Source organism: Anser anser (assembly GCF_964211835.1).
Source record: "Anser anser genome assembly, chromosome: 3".
NCBI classification, from domain to species: domain Eukaryota; kingdom Metazoa; phylum Chordata; class Aves; order Anseriformes; family Anatidae; genus Anser; species Anser anser.
The window spans coordinates 67,431,928-67,445,508 of record NC_139722.1 but is presented as its reverse complement, the minus strand read 5'-3'; the positions used below and the strand labels follow the sequence as shown (position 1 = coordinate 67,445,508).

Sequence of the window (13,581 nt, the reverse complement as noted above, 5' to 3'; positions counted from 1 at the left end):
AGCAGCAATGATACACTCAGGCAGACTTGGAGGATGAGCAATGCAAAGCTGTGAGGGAAGCACCTCTTTTGGAGGACAGGAACTATAGCAATGGCAGCTCTTGTGCCAGTGAGAGACATTAGAAGTTGGGAGTAAAGACTGGTGTCTCATGAAGGCCGTAGTTTCATCACTTTGACACACAATGTGCCGCAAGGCTGGCTCACCTAACCAGATGGAGACAGTCATCTCTTGGAGACATCACCACTGGTTGTACTGTGGCATGCACAGCTTTACACTCGTCTCACCACATTAGAAGATGTGACTCCAGGGACTGCTGGCACCTGGCTGGTTTGTTTGCCACAAGGTTGCCAGGCAGCTCAGTAGCTGGTCTGAACTGTACATCTGGACTCCTAGATGCCACCTCAGAAGGTCTGCAGAGGTGAAAAGATGACTTATTGTTTCGTAACTACCTCTCAGAGCTACATCAGTATATCAGAGAACAAAAAACTGTTCTGGGTAACAGTCTGTGACCTGTGAGGAAAGGCTGGATCAGTTACAAGAATACAAGAAATGCAAATAAGAATTAGACTTTGTTAAAAACACTAGGCAGTGATATATGTATAGGTGCATTTTAGATACACCATTCTCAAGGCTGTCAACTTGGCATGTGATGAAATGGCATGCAAATACAGTTCCTCCCACATCTGCAGACTTTGTTGAACAACCAACCAACCAAAAGGCTTTTTGATGTGATGAAGAACTTGGGGATGGATCCTGCAAGTCAACAACTGGTTGTGCAGCTGGTGTTGACAACAGGGAGGTGGCTTACACAACCGTGGGACCCCCTTCGAGGATCGAGGACTCCTAGGAAAACATGGGATCTGCCTGCAGTGGGCAAAGGCCCATATGCTGGCCAGCCTGTGAGGAGAATTTTAAACTAGGAATGATGGGAGGGAGTGGTTGACCGACGGCCAAGTGAGGAGACACAGTTGGCCAAGTGTGCAGGACAATGTGAACAGGAGAGGCTGAGTAATCAGAAATACAGGCCCACCATAAGTATACACAGGCAAAAAAAGCAAGTGCCTGCAAGACAGCATGGTGAAGGAAGTTCTCATACCTTCTCTGGAAAACCCACATGAGAGGATGCCTCTCTAAAGTGCTGTACACTGACACACATGGCATAGGGGGGACAAAGGAAGAATTAGAGGTTTGCATACCATTGAAGGGCTATGATCTCACTGGGAACATAGGAACATGGTGGGATAATTCACTTGTTCGTAGAGCAGCAGTGGATGGCTACAGGCTCTTTGGGAAGGACAGGCTGGGATGCTGAGGAGGGCAGCTGTCCTGTACGTGAGAGAGCAGCAGCAATGGATGGAGCTCAGCCTAGGGATGGACGAGAAGCCAACTGAGAGCTGGTCAAGATTAATGGGCAGACCAATGTGGGTTATGTTGTGGTGGGTGTCTGCTACAAACTACCTAATAAAGAAGCAGATGAGACCTCCTTCAGGCAACTGGAAGTCTCATGTTAACGTGTTGGTCCTCATAAGGAACTTGAACCACGCCGATATCTGCTGGAGGGACAACATGACAGGGACCAAGCAATTCAGGTGATTTCTGGAGCACAGTGATGATGGCTTCCTTATGGAGGTGTTTGAGGATCTAATTAAGGCAGGCGCTCTGCTGGAGCTCACACTTAGAAACCAGGTCAAGTATGTAACGGTTCTGGGCAGCCTTGGCTGCAGTGACCATGAGATAGTGGAGTTCAGGATCCAGAGAGAGAGATACAAGGCAAATAACAAAATCACAACCTTAAGCTTCAGGAAAGTAGACTCTGGCAGGGACCTGCTTGGAACGATCCCATGTAAGGTCCTGAAGAAAAGAGAGATCCATATAATTGGATGATTTTTGAGAATCACCTCCTCCAAGCTCAAAAATGATCCATCTGGCTGTGGAGGATGTCAAAGGTGGTAGGAGGCCTGCATGGATGAACAAGTCTCTCATAGAGAAAAAAAAAGTAAAAAAAGTAAAAAAAAAAAAGTGCAGAAGAGGTGGAAGAAGGGACACATGACCCAGAACCTCCAGAGGTCCCTTCCCAGCTCAGCCACCCTGTGATATCTCTGAATCTGTGAATCTGTATATTTTAAAGCCTGTTCTTCAATGCCCATGAAGCAGTGTGGCATTTAAAGGACACGTTACTTTTTCCCTCAGTTTCAGTTGCCTGTCTCAGGAGATCCATTTGCTGAGAGCAAAAATTTCTGGAGTCTACTTAACCTTCAGAAAATATTAGATTATTGCATGCACCACCAGTATCACTGCAGAAATGGCAGGTTTAAATGGTGCCTGCTTTGGTAGGTCAAAAGGAATTTGTTAGGAAGTATATATTTAAGCAGCATTGCTATGGAACAAAAGACGATGTAGATGTGTGCTCAGTAGGAGACTAGAAGTACAAGATCAGAACATCAGAAAGGAAAATGCTTTGAATAACTGGACATGATTTAAACAGCAGGAATGATAGTATTGCCTGCAGTAGTAGTTTGATCATACACAATAGCAACGTACAGATCTAAATGGCCATCTTTCTCGCACCTTTTCCTTTAAAGTTTAGTGATTTGTATTTGTTTTCACAGAGGTGTGGTTGGATTCACAGCATCATTGACTAAGCAATGAAGAATCAGCCCTTCGGTTCTTTGAAGGAAAGGCTAAGGATAGGGTCCAAAACTTTAGTTGGCATAGGATGGCATTTTTCCGCTGAAGTCAGTGCAGCTGCTTCAATTTACAGTTCTCAACATCTGGACTGAATGCTGCAGAATGGGAAGAGGACAGGAGAAGGTGAGGAAAAATGCACAACTTGGTAATACCTATTACAGAATTGAGAAGTACAGCCTAGAAACTTTCTTCATTGTAGTTAAACTGAGCTCCTCTTGGATCAACTGATGAATAGGAGCTGCACATCTTTTGAAGGATCTTAGAGAGAGTCTTGGGTCCACAGAAGAATACTCCAATACTGTTGCTGTAATCACAATAACAACAAAAAACATAAAAACAGCAGAATAAATAGATAAACTGCAATTTTTGACAGCATCCAGCTTTGTTTATATCTTTTGAAATGGCTTTTTGAGAAATGCGTTTGAAAAGTTTTGTTACTGTCACAAAGTATTACAATATAATTATTTTAATACTTCAGTGTTTATTATGTCATATTGCTTTATTTATTTGGATTGCTGTATTAGAGGTCACAAATTATTTTGAATCATAGTTCTTTGGTTTTGATTGTCGTACTTTTTTTTTTTTTTTTTTTTTAAATTCAGAGAAACAAACACACTGCTTGGCCTGAAAATGTTCGGTGCTTTTTTTCCACGAGTTAAATTTTTTTTTTCCCTAAAAAATGCATAAAATGTTCAGTTGTTTCTTAGTATTTTTCTTTGTTGTTGTTGTTGTTGTTTATTTCTTTTTAATACTGATGGCTGATTTAAAAAAAAAAAAAGTAAATAGTTCTCATAAATAACAAGAACATGATGAACAATGTAACAAACAGTTGTGCTCATAAGTGCACAAGTGTGTTAAAAGGAACTGGAAACCTGGTTTCTTGCTGCAAAGGGCTTTAAAGAGTTTTCTTTTAAGTATACAACACATGTTCTTTTAAACATATATATGAGCACACAGATGCACATATGCTGTGTTACTGGGGGAAACTGAGCCTACTTAAGCACAATGCAAGTGACAAGTGACAGTGTGTTTCAAAAAGTTTGCTCCAGGAAAGGAGTGGCTGTAGATCTGATTTTGGTGCCAAAGTTGTAGTCCCCCCATACTGCTCTAGTTCTTGATTGCACTCAGGTTCAACCTGAGTGATATATTTGTGCTACTCCGCAAAAAGACACCGTTGCACCATGGGAAAGTTGGTAGACCTAGATGCAGCAACCCAAAATTTAGTCAGTTCATACAAACTGATTTTTCCAACATACAGTAGAAACTCTTGAGTTTCTTCACCTCTTGAATCTTCTGTAACTCAGAGCAAGAAAAGGTAGGGAGTTTTTTGATTCAGTGTGCACAAGGAGTGTATATTTCATGCAGTGTTTTCTTTAAGAAGTTCAAAGTTGACCATCAACATGTGCATCTAGGTTCAGAAGCAAATACAGATTTTTCTGTCACTTGAGCACTGGCTTTCTAAGGAAATATCACAAGATCCAGTAAAGAAAGTTAATACCCATCTCCTTCCCTGAGCATCAGAAAACCATGCTTTTCTCAGCTGTTCTTAAAAAGGTAACAAAATTATAATGTTTCAGCTATAACTTTAAAAAGCTCTGTTTTTGCAGTAGAACCCCTATAAAAGGTCTTTCAAAAATCATATTTTCTACCCTTGGCCTCTTTCTATTTTTAACCTTCCCTTATTTCCTGATTGTATTTATTTTGACCTCTATCAAGTGGTTTCTCTATTACTGTTATTTTTGTAATTTTATGGTATTCTTGTAGCTTTCTGTATTCTCTTTGATCTCCTCCTTTTCAGCTTTCTCATCTTTAAAAAAAAGTTTTCTTCTTTTTTCTTTTTGTATCTCTGTCTCCCAAGTGCAAGCCTTTATTTTGCATTAGCAGGTAAATGTTTGGAAATCATAAAGGGTCCCAAAGATTCTGGAATTTTCTACCGCTGAACACAAAATATTTCAAATTCTTGCTTCAAAGACTTTCAGGAACAAAGAAGCTTTTCTCAGACCACTAGCGAATCCACCAAGTTCAAATGAACTGTCTTTGCCAGCAGAGATGAACTAATAACAGAACAGCATAGTCTTGCAAGAGTAGCCAAATATGTTCAGGGAACAAACATATCCTTGACATCATAAGAAAAAAATCACAGTTTATCTCTTTAATAACCATCTTCAAGGGAAATTAATGCTACTTTGTCCTTTGTGCAGAACAGTAATTGGATTGTGTGTTTCAATTATATCTGGACAAAGGCCAGGATATTGAAATACTTCTAAATATTAGATTTTCTTGTCCAAAAATTAGATTTTATTGGCATTCTCTTTCCGAGATTTCTTCATTAAAAGCTTCATTAAGCATAAATCTTCTTTCCACACAGCTAAAAAAACTGAATTAGTTTAAAAGGGTCATTTAGAAAGGTTTGCCCTCCCCTCCTCCCACTGTTTATGCTGAGAGACAAGTTACCTAACAAGGTTAGAAGCCAACCTGCCTTACCTAGGATGTTTTTCGGCTAGCTGCTTGAACTCATTGTCCCAGTTTGGCCTTCCATAGAAGGTCTTCTGTCTCAAACCAGTAATTACATCCATCTTGTCATCATAATGTAGGGCTATGTGAGTAGCCTAAAGGCAAATTTACAAGATAATCATTTTAGAATCAACAGTGTATACTCCAAGTAATAGGAGAAAGCAATAATACAGCTTCTCAGTGAAAGACAGAAGTATTAATAAGGGAAAGAAAACTGTAATTATCAAATGGCAATGAGGAGAGAAGAGAGGGGAGGAGAGGAGAGTAGGGGTACTCAAGAAGTCTAATAAACACTTCCAAAAGTGCTCATAACCTCGAAGGTGTTCAGCTTCTTGAGACAAAATGTTTGAAATGAGATGGATTAAATATCTGTTTTTACTATGCCACTTTTACAGGCAGGATTCCTAAACTTCTTCTCAGTCTTTGAATATCACACCTTACACTTCATTCTCTGCAGATCCTGAAGTGATAGTCACCACTTTAAGGCCAAGTTGGCCTTAAAGATGGAGTTTAGGAAAGGGAAAAAAAGTGAATTGTAACAGAATTTGACAATAAATATTAGAAATTACATGCACCTTAGGGACTCTTGGTATGTCCTGACCATTGTGCTGCTGACATACCAGCAGATAGTCACAGATGTACCAGCTCTGCAGGGGTAAAACTCTGACTGTTTTGACTTCTCCTGGCATGGAGGCAGGTGCAGAAGTTAGATCAGCTCAGGTGAAGCACTGATCTAAGTGAGCTAAACATGTGTCAGTGCCAAGAAAACAAATCCTGATTTTCATGGACATTTACTGTCCCTCAGCTCTTACGCTACACCCATTTCCATGCTATCTGAGTACCACTAGATATAGAAACAAACCCACCATTTCTCTCAATTGTGCTGCTGTTGTGTAGGAGTAATACACTTGTTTTCATTACAGACTATCACTGTTACTATCACTGTCACGAAATTACTGGAGGAGAGCTAAGTTAAAAAATGGGCTTTGCATTTAGTTCAGGCCACTGTCATCTCTTTCAGAAGTGGCTGCTGAAATTTAGATTCATTTCATGGTAATATTGTATATTTCTCATCCTAATGAATCTTATGAGTCTTCCATGTTGATTAACAAATCTATTATTCTTGTCAAGTGCATTTGTCACAAGAGGTCACAAAAACTCCTTGTTAGTTTGGGCCACTGTCATGGAGGGCTTGGAAGAGTCTAAGAAAAAACTCAAAGTCTTTGGTAGGAGTGGGAGGCAGGGAACGACATAGGATATTTGAATTGCTTACAGCAAAATTGTGCCACTGAGCAAAAGGGGTATTTCGGTTCACATCAAGCGGAACTTTTCCAGGATTTTTGGTGTCAGTCCTTTGTATAGCTCACAGTGTTAATGAAGAATCTCAAGAGCATTACAAGAAACAATAGGCTGAATTTAATTTCTTATCCAGGAAGAGGCAGACCTGTGCCATATCTGTTTGGTCATCCAATACCAAGAAAGAATATACGAAGAGCCTGAGACATTGAAAAAACCTTATGTCTGGGGAAGGGGTAGGGAAGTGGGGGGCAGGTAAACACCCTCCAGCAGTGGAAGGTGCACTAGAAGACATAAATTGTCCATCCCCCTTCATTTCAGGATGAAGTAAAGTTAAGCATCATCCAAATATTACTGGAGATGAATTTCAAATTATGATGAGTGATGAACTGGAATTTCATAACAATGAAGTAGACCTATAAGAGGGAGTTCTGTGGATCTCTGAAGAAGGGGGAGCAGTTATGAAACACAGCTGGTCTTGGGCTTTGTTTGAGATGTAGCCACTGAAAAGCAATCCTCTTCTGCCCTAGCTCTTTGGAGGTGGGGTGCTGAGGGGCTCTGGGAGCAAAAGCAGTACCAGCGTAGAGGAGAGGCAGCACGACTCTGGGGATGTTTCTATATTACCTAACCAGCAGCACCAGATAACATAGCAGTGCTGACAGGAGACTGGACAAAGGGGTTTGAAGGGAAGGAGAGACTTCAAAAATGTGCAGGGCACACAAGTGAGGAGAGTCAGGCATCTGAGCAAGAATAGTTGTCTGCCTACCTGACTTTTGGTCTGGTATTTGCCCGAGAGGGAAGTGAGATGTTGACAGCTAAGAGATGAGGGCAGCTTTGTGCTTTGTTAGGTTCGTGAATAACTTCTTTCAAAACTGATTTTAGGTAATACCTCGTGTTATTGGTAATGCAGAGTAGTGACTTCTATGACTGCTTTACTGCTTACTTCTATGACTACTCTGCTTTACGATGGGAAGAGATTTTTCTGAATACATTGTTTTACACATACCTCATTAATTGATCAAATCCCTGAAAAAGGCAGAAAGAAATTTTTATTTATTTATTTATTTTGTGGTAAGCAGCAAGGGGAAAGATTTCTGAAATCTGATTTTTAATCTGTAGTAGACAGTCCTTGCATTCAGTAGAGACAGCAGGAAATAAAACAGTAGAGCAAAGACTTTTCTGTGAGAGATTTTCTGGCAGGTCCCTAACTCTGATCACAGTGTGATCTGAGAGATGAGTTAAAAAAATACAGAAAGAGAAAATCAGCTCTTTTAGGTCTAGGTAAAGACTAAAGTTGAATAAAAGCCACCCAGTCTAAGGATTAAGTACCTCAAGGTGGGATGACAACTTGAAATTACAAAATCACGAATTTAAACTCAATCAGAGAAAATATATTTTCAAACAACATAAATTAGTCCATAGAGTTTGTTGCCAGAATGTTCTGAATGCAGCAGGATTCAAAACTGTACTGGACATATATGTGAACAACAAAAATTATGGCAAATAATAAGAGTAAACAAAACCAATGCTTTTTATACAACCCTCCGTATTTCAGCGTAAATATACTATAATCTATTTAAGGGATGTTCCAGAAACATGGACAAAATGTCCCTTCACAAGCTCTCAAAATGCTCTCTGCACTTGTGTTTGAAACACCTGGTAGTCAGGGCTGCCCAAGACAAGAGACTGGACTGAAGGGATCACTGGTTTGATTTCTCTGTTCCTGGTTTTCTGAATGTGCGATGGAAATGGAAACAGTCTGGTGTCTTTATATTTACAGTTCTTTGTCTCTCTGTTTCATCCATCATTCATTCATCTGTTCCTGTTCCATATGTTACCATACTGGAAAAGCAAGGTACATTAACTCAGACTCATAAGAGTTTCATCATTACCTGACTTTCATCCCAGCCAGTAAGAAATATATGATAACTTAGAAAATCATTTTTCCCCTTTTCAGCCATTTTTGTTTCCAAAAGGAACAGAAGATCAGCAAACCACTCAAATGCTGATGGGTCTCGACAGATCCAGTAAAAATAAACCTGTCAGATAAAAGTAAAGAGATTAAGCAAGAAGAAAACTTTCAATAAAACTTCCTAATGATTAGCTCAAGTCATTAACCACAGTGTGTGTGTCTCTTCTCCACTGTAAATTTAAACAGAATCACACATCATTTTGATGATGAAGAGGCTCTGTAATTTAAAAAAAAATAAAAAATCATTTTCATCTTAAAGATTGAGTGAAGATTGATTCATGTGTCAGTGAAGCTAGGCAGTGCACAAGTTTCCCAACTTCTCCTGCCAGTACACCTTTAACTAAGAGTACCTAATCCTGCTTTTCTTGCAAATAGCTTGAAATCCTTTGAAACTTTGCATTGATTTTCAGTCATGATGAACAGGGAATTTCAATTTTACTCAGCACTGAAGAAAGGAATTCTTGTTTCTTGAAGACTTTGTACCATAGGTTGACAGATGATGTGGTCAAAAGGTATTAGTTATGTACTTCAAGTTAAATACCCTGTATAAAAAAGTCTACAGAATGTCCCTAGTTTTTTTTTTTTTAAATGTATGTCTTGCTTAATTTGGAGCATATAATTTCTAGAAAAAGATTAAACTGTAACTTTAAAGTTGCCACAGGGGTCTAATGAACCACAGTCCCATGATTTTGTTTTCTATTGTTTAAAGACCTCCTCTCTATGAAAAATTTACACAGTTTTTTTTCCTCTAAATTTCTCTAGTTTCATCTTCCATATGCTGTTTTTTATTTTTTTAATTTTTTTTAATGTTGTAGGCTGGATTGGAGAGCCCACTATTAAAGCTTTGTTCCCCAGGCAGAAATTAGAGGCTGGGATCAAGTTGTCCTGTAATTTACTGGGATCTTGGCATAGGGTAATGCTTGCATAGGGAATCAGATTGTTCAAACCAGATGGTCAATCACTGTCCATATGATGATGCATGTTTCTATTTCAAGAGTCCTCACTGTGGTATCTTCAGCTGGATCAGGAAAGACTCCCCAGAATCCCTGTTCAGCTCAATGCTTAAATCCAGGTGGCCCAGGGACCTCTGTGACCACTCCAGCACGCACATGATCTACTGTGATGAATTATCTTACCTACATAAAAAGTATCGTTAAACTAATTAACTATGTATAAAAGACTGTCCTGCATGACCATTTCTGCAGGAACAATTCCTGCTGGAACTGTTTATTTGCAAGTGTGCTATCCATGTATAAGTTAATCAAATTTTCATCTGGAACCATCTGTGGAGTCTCAGAACCTGTGAGACTCATCTCCCAGGATCTTAATCAACACACTAAAACATACAGCTGGCTTAGGCAGGGCAGGAGCTGCCTCAGGGAGTCTTCAGAACAGTTGGAAATTCCCACCTGGAAACCTCCTCCACTAATCAGTCAAATGCTGAGCTGTGAAGGTGTCTGGCAGCGCTGCCCATCACCTCATTTCATCTCAGTCCATTGTCTCAAGCCCATCCAGCTGTGCACAGGACAAGAAGGGGAATTCCTGAACCACTCAGGAGATAAATGTCCGAAGTGCACTTGGTGTCTGCCCAGCCACTGCCATGAAGCACAAATGAACCACGACTATATATACCATTTATATATATATATATGTATATATATATATACACAAATTGATTGCCATTCTCATTACTTAAGTTCTGGAGCTCTCGCCATGCTAATGCAATCCATCATTACATTCAAACAGAGGGCAGCAGACCTTGAAATACCCTGTGTGCCAGGCACAGCTGCATGCAGGGACAACCATCTGGAAGTAATATAAGGTCTCTCAGTCAAGAGCCTTGAGCATACATCTCCAAGGCCATTATGTCCTTCCAAAAAAGATACCTGATGTCCAAGCTTGTGTGGTGTGATGGTCTGCATATACTGAGTGGAGAATTTTTGAAGCCTAACTGCAAGACCTAAAAGTTCTTCCTCAGTTATTTATAGCCCCATTGCATACTTAGGATATGCATTCAGCTAATGTAAATTTTACCTTTGGGGAAATGGATGCTTCTCCAGACCAGCATGAAGCTCAGCAGCAAGATTTGAATGCAAGATGTTCTTTGTGTCTTTATGGTATAATGGCAAAAGGATAAGACAAAAATATCATGGAAAAGGTAAAGAGGTAAACAAAGATAAGTAGTGTAGAGAAAATTAGGACTGACATAAGATAAAGAAATTGTGGCCAGAAATTTGAGGAGAGTTACTGGAACTCTTGGAAAACAGACCACTGAGAAGCTCAGAGGTAATGAAACATCCGAGGCATATGGAGTGGGACTGAAACCAGAGATGAGACAAGAAACCAGTGATGAGATCTTAAAAAGATCAGAACATCAACAATTTGGAAAGAGAACATAGGACCATATTTGCAACACACAATTTTCTTCCTAAAATCCTGGGGTAGAACCCAACATTCCTAAATTTCGTGATTCCTCTGCTTGCTCACCAGGAAGCAGGATCAAGAAGATCCAGTGACAGAGAGAGTGCTTGTTCTGTGCGCTTCTTTGCCAAGGACTCAGAGACTGACTGCTGTCAGTCATTTCAACAGCTCATAGAGAGCGGTTCTCTCTGGACAATGTAATTTTGAGTGTAATTTATATAATGCCTCCAAAGGGATACTTCACAAACATGGAAGAAGCTTAGAAATACATGAACTCAGATTAAAAAGGAATGACATGGAGGTCAACTATAAACTTATAATGATGGGATGGCTGGCACTATTTTTATTGTGACTATGATTTTTTATATTGTTGCAAAATCTCTTAATTTCCTCCAACACATCTCTATTTGTGCTCACCAGACCCTTCTGTTTTTTATTATATATCAGTATAAAATGTAATCTAGAAGGTCTGTCCCCAAGATGATCACTCTGGGGAGGTCTGAAAATTTGGAAATTATAGATCTTTTCCATAGGATCAATGAGCTAGAGGTGCATATTAGACATTTCTGAAGTGAAAAATCAGAGGAGAAACCAGGAAGCTATAAAGAGATTTCCCAAAGTTTTAATATAGCAGGTTGTCAGATTTCTGGTAAGGTGGTGGGAGAAAAATGTGGTAATACCACGCTTCACTGGAGATTTGGTGAAAGAGACTAACAGTAATTTGAGATGTTTCCTAGATCTGAGCATGCCGTAAGGGACCGTCTGTGGTTTCTGTAAGAAATATAAATGAAGTATGAGCCTAGTAAGCACAGATAAATCATTCAAGCTTAAATAGGGTATTTTTACTGCCCAGGAATAGGACTGTCTGCAGAATGTTAGTACCAACCATCTTTGCTGTTTGCTTTTTCCTGTTCTCTTTTAATGTTTTACTTTACATGGGTTCAATGCTGATTTACACTGACATAGGTTGTGAGGAAAAAGCAAGCCCACTGACTTCATAGCATTTCATTTTTGTGCCTAACAACAGCATTATTTTAAATTAACAGAAATACGTAATTTATAGCCTTAAGCTTAATTTATTTATTATTTTGTGGATGAATCCTGAAGTCCCTGGTTGTTCCACGTCCACTGCACCTTGAAAATGAGGCCACAGAGCGCTGTCAGTCTGTATCACACTGTGGCTGTTGATTTGTAGTGAGAAATTTCTTCTCTCAACCTCTACTTGATCATCTTATTTCTCAAGTCTTTTCAGCAGTTCATTTTATGGAAATATATCTGTAGTATGTGTGTGTGGAGAGGAGGCATGTGCTCCTAAATGAATAATGAACTGTGTTCAGGGTAGCAACTGGGAGCAAGTGGGCAGGACTGGGCTCCAAGCACGTTCAGGGAAGGAGGAAGAAAAGCCAGCTGATGAGCTGAGACAATATAGTCCTGGAAATGCAGAAATGCTTTCTAGAATATCAGGCTATGTAACTTGAAGGAGTGGTTTTAGCTGGTTACAGACCTAGCTGTCACGGTAACAGCCAGTTCGACTGAATTAGGTCAAGCTGCCTCTGGCACAATCCTCTTGAGAAAGGATATCACTTTCTGAAGCTGCAGAAATTCCTTAAACTCATTGCTGGTGCAGTTCTGCTGAAGCTGTATCCATTGCACTGCCTCTAATTTTCATGTTAGCAGTGGAAAACATTGGCTAATGAAGAAAGACTGTCATTATAAAAAGTATTTTCAGCCATGACTATAATCTTAGAAAGAAAAGAGCTAGTGAAGAGGGCTGGCCTATGGATAAAAGGTTTGCTCTTCCCTTAGATCAAGGAGGACTTCCAGTATAATACGTTAAAATAAATGCTGTTTATGAAGGAGTCTTCCTTTCTTTACAGTGAGTACCCATAATGTAGCACAGCATATTACACATATAATTAAAATACAATAAACACATCATAAAATTCATCCTTATTAAAACTGTAGAATAAGACCAGAATCAGTGCATTTCTATAATTAAACAATTATTCTGAATTCTGTATTTTTCTTGTAAGCCTGATAATATTAACTGACTGTGCAATTATTTAGAACCCTTAAAATCTGTTTTAGATTTACGATTCATTAGTCTCCACCCACCCTACCCCCATCAACTACATTCATCAGCTTGATGGCTTGCCCAAGTAAACTGTCTTAAATTTTCCAAGTGCTCTTTTTGCAAATTGAGTTAGATGCAGTATTGCTATTAATCAGAAATGTAATGCAAGGGCTTGAGTAGTCACTTATTTCTATATTTCTATAATATTCTACTCCCTTGCAATGCATGCATATTTATCATTCATTTTCCCCTATTCTTAATTTTGTACAACAGACGAGGAAAAGCTCAGATACTTCTTTCCTGTAAGGTGAAAGAATATACTGTGTAAATCATCTTCCATCACGCAGAAAGTCATTAATAATTATCTGTTGGTGACCATCTGTCTGTTTCTCCCTGCTCCCCGAAGACAGAAGGGGAGCTGTGGCTCTGAGCAAAGCCATCTTTCCACCAATGAGGTGTAAAAGGTGATGAGCCCAGGGCTGTCAGAGAGACACCTTCATCCCTAGATCTTGCTGCTCCCCCTAGACTTGAGACTGCTCACTGCAAAGCCCTCCTGTATCTGCAGCTGGACACCTCCCTGGAAAACCCCTCCTGCTCCTGCGTAAGCCATGCTGCC

At 39.6% G+C, this 13,581-nt stretch overlaps 1 protein-coding gene across 1 annotated transcript in view; it reads right to left on the bottom strand.

The window, feature by feature from the left end:
* Window positions 1-14: 14 nt before the first annotated feature.
* NOX3 (NADPH oxidase 3) overlaps window positions 15-13,581 on the bottom strand; it is a 40,255-nt gene continuing 26,688 nt past the window's right edge. The window contains exons 8-10 of the mRNA XM_083828081.1: window positions 8,391-8,537; window positions 5,173-5,297; window positions 15-2,992 (exon numbers count right to left, since the gene is read on the bottom strand). Coding sequence (XP_083684207.1) covers window positions 2,866-2,992; window positions 5,173-5,297; window positions 8,391-8,537 — 399 coding nt within the window. The 3' untranslated portion in view covers window positions 15-2,865. The remainder of the gene's footprint in view (window positions 2,993-5,172; window positions 5,298-8,390; window positions 8,538-13,581) is intronic.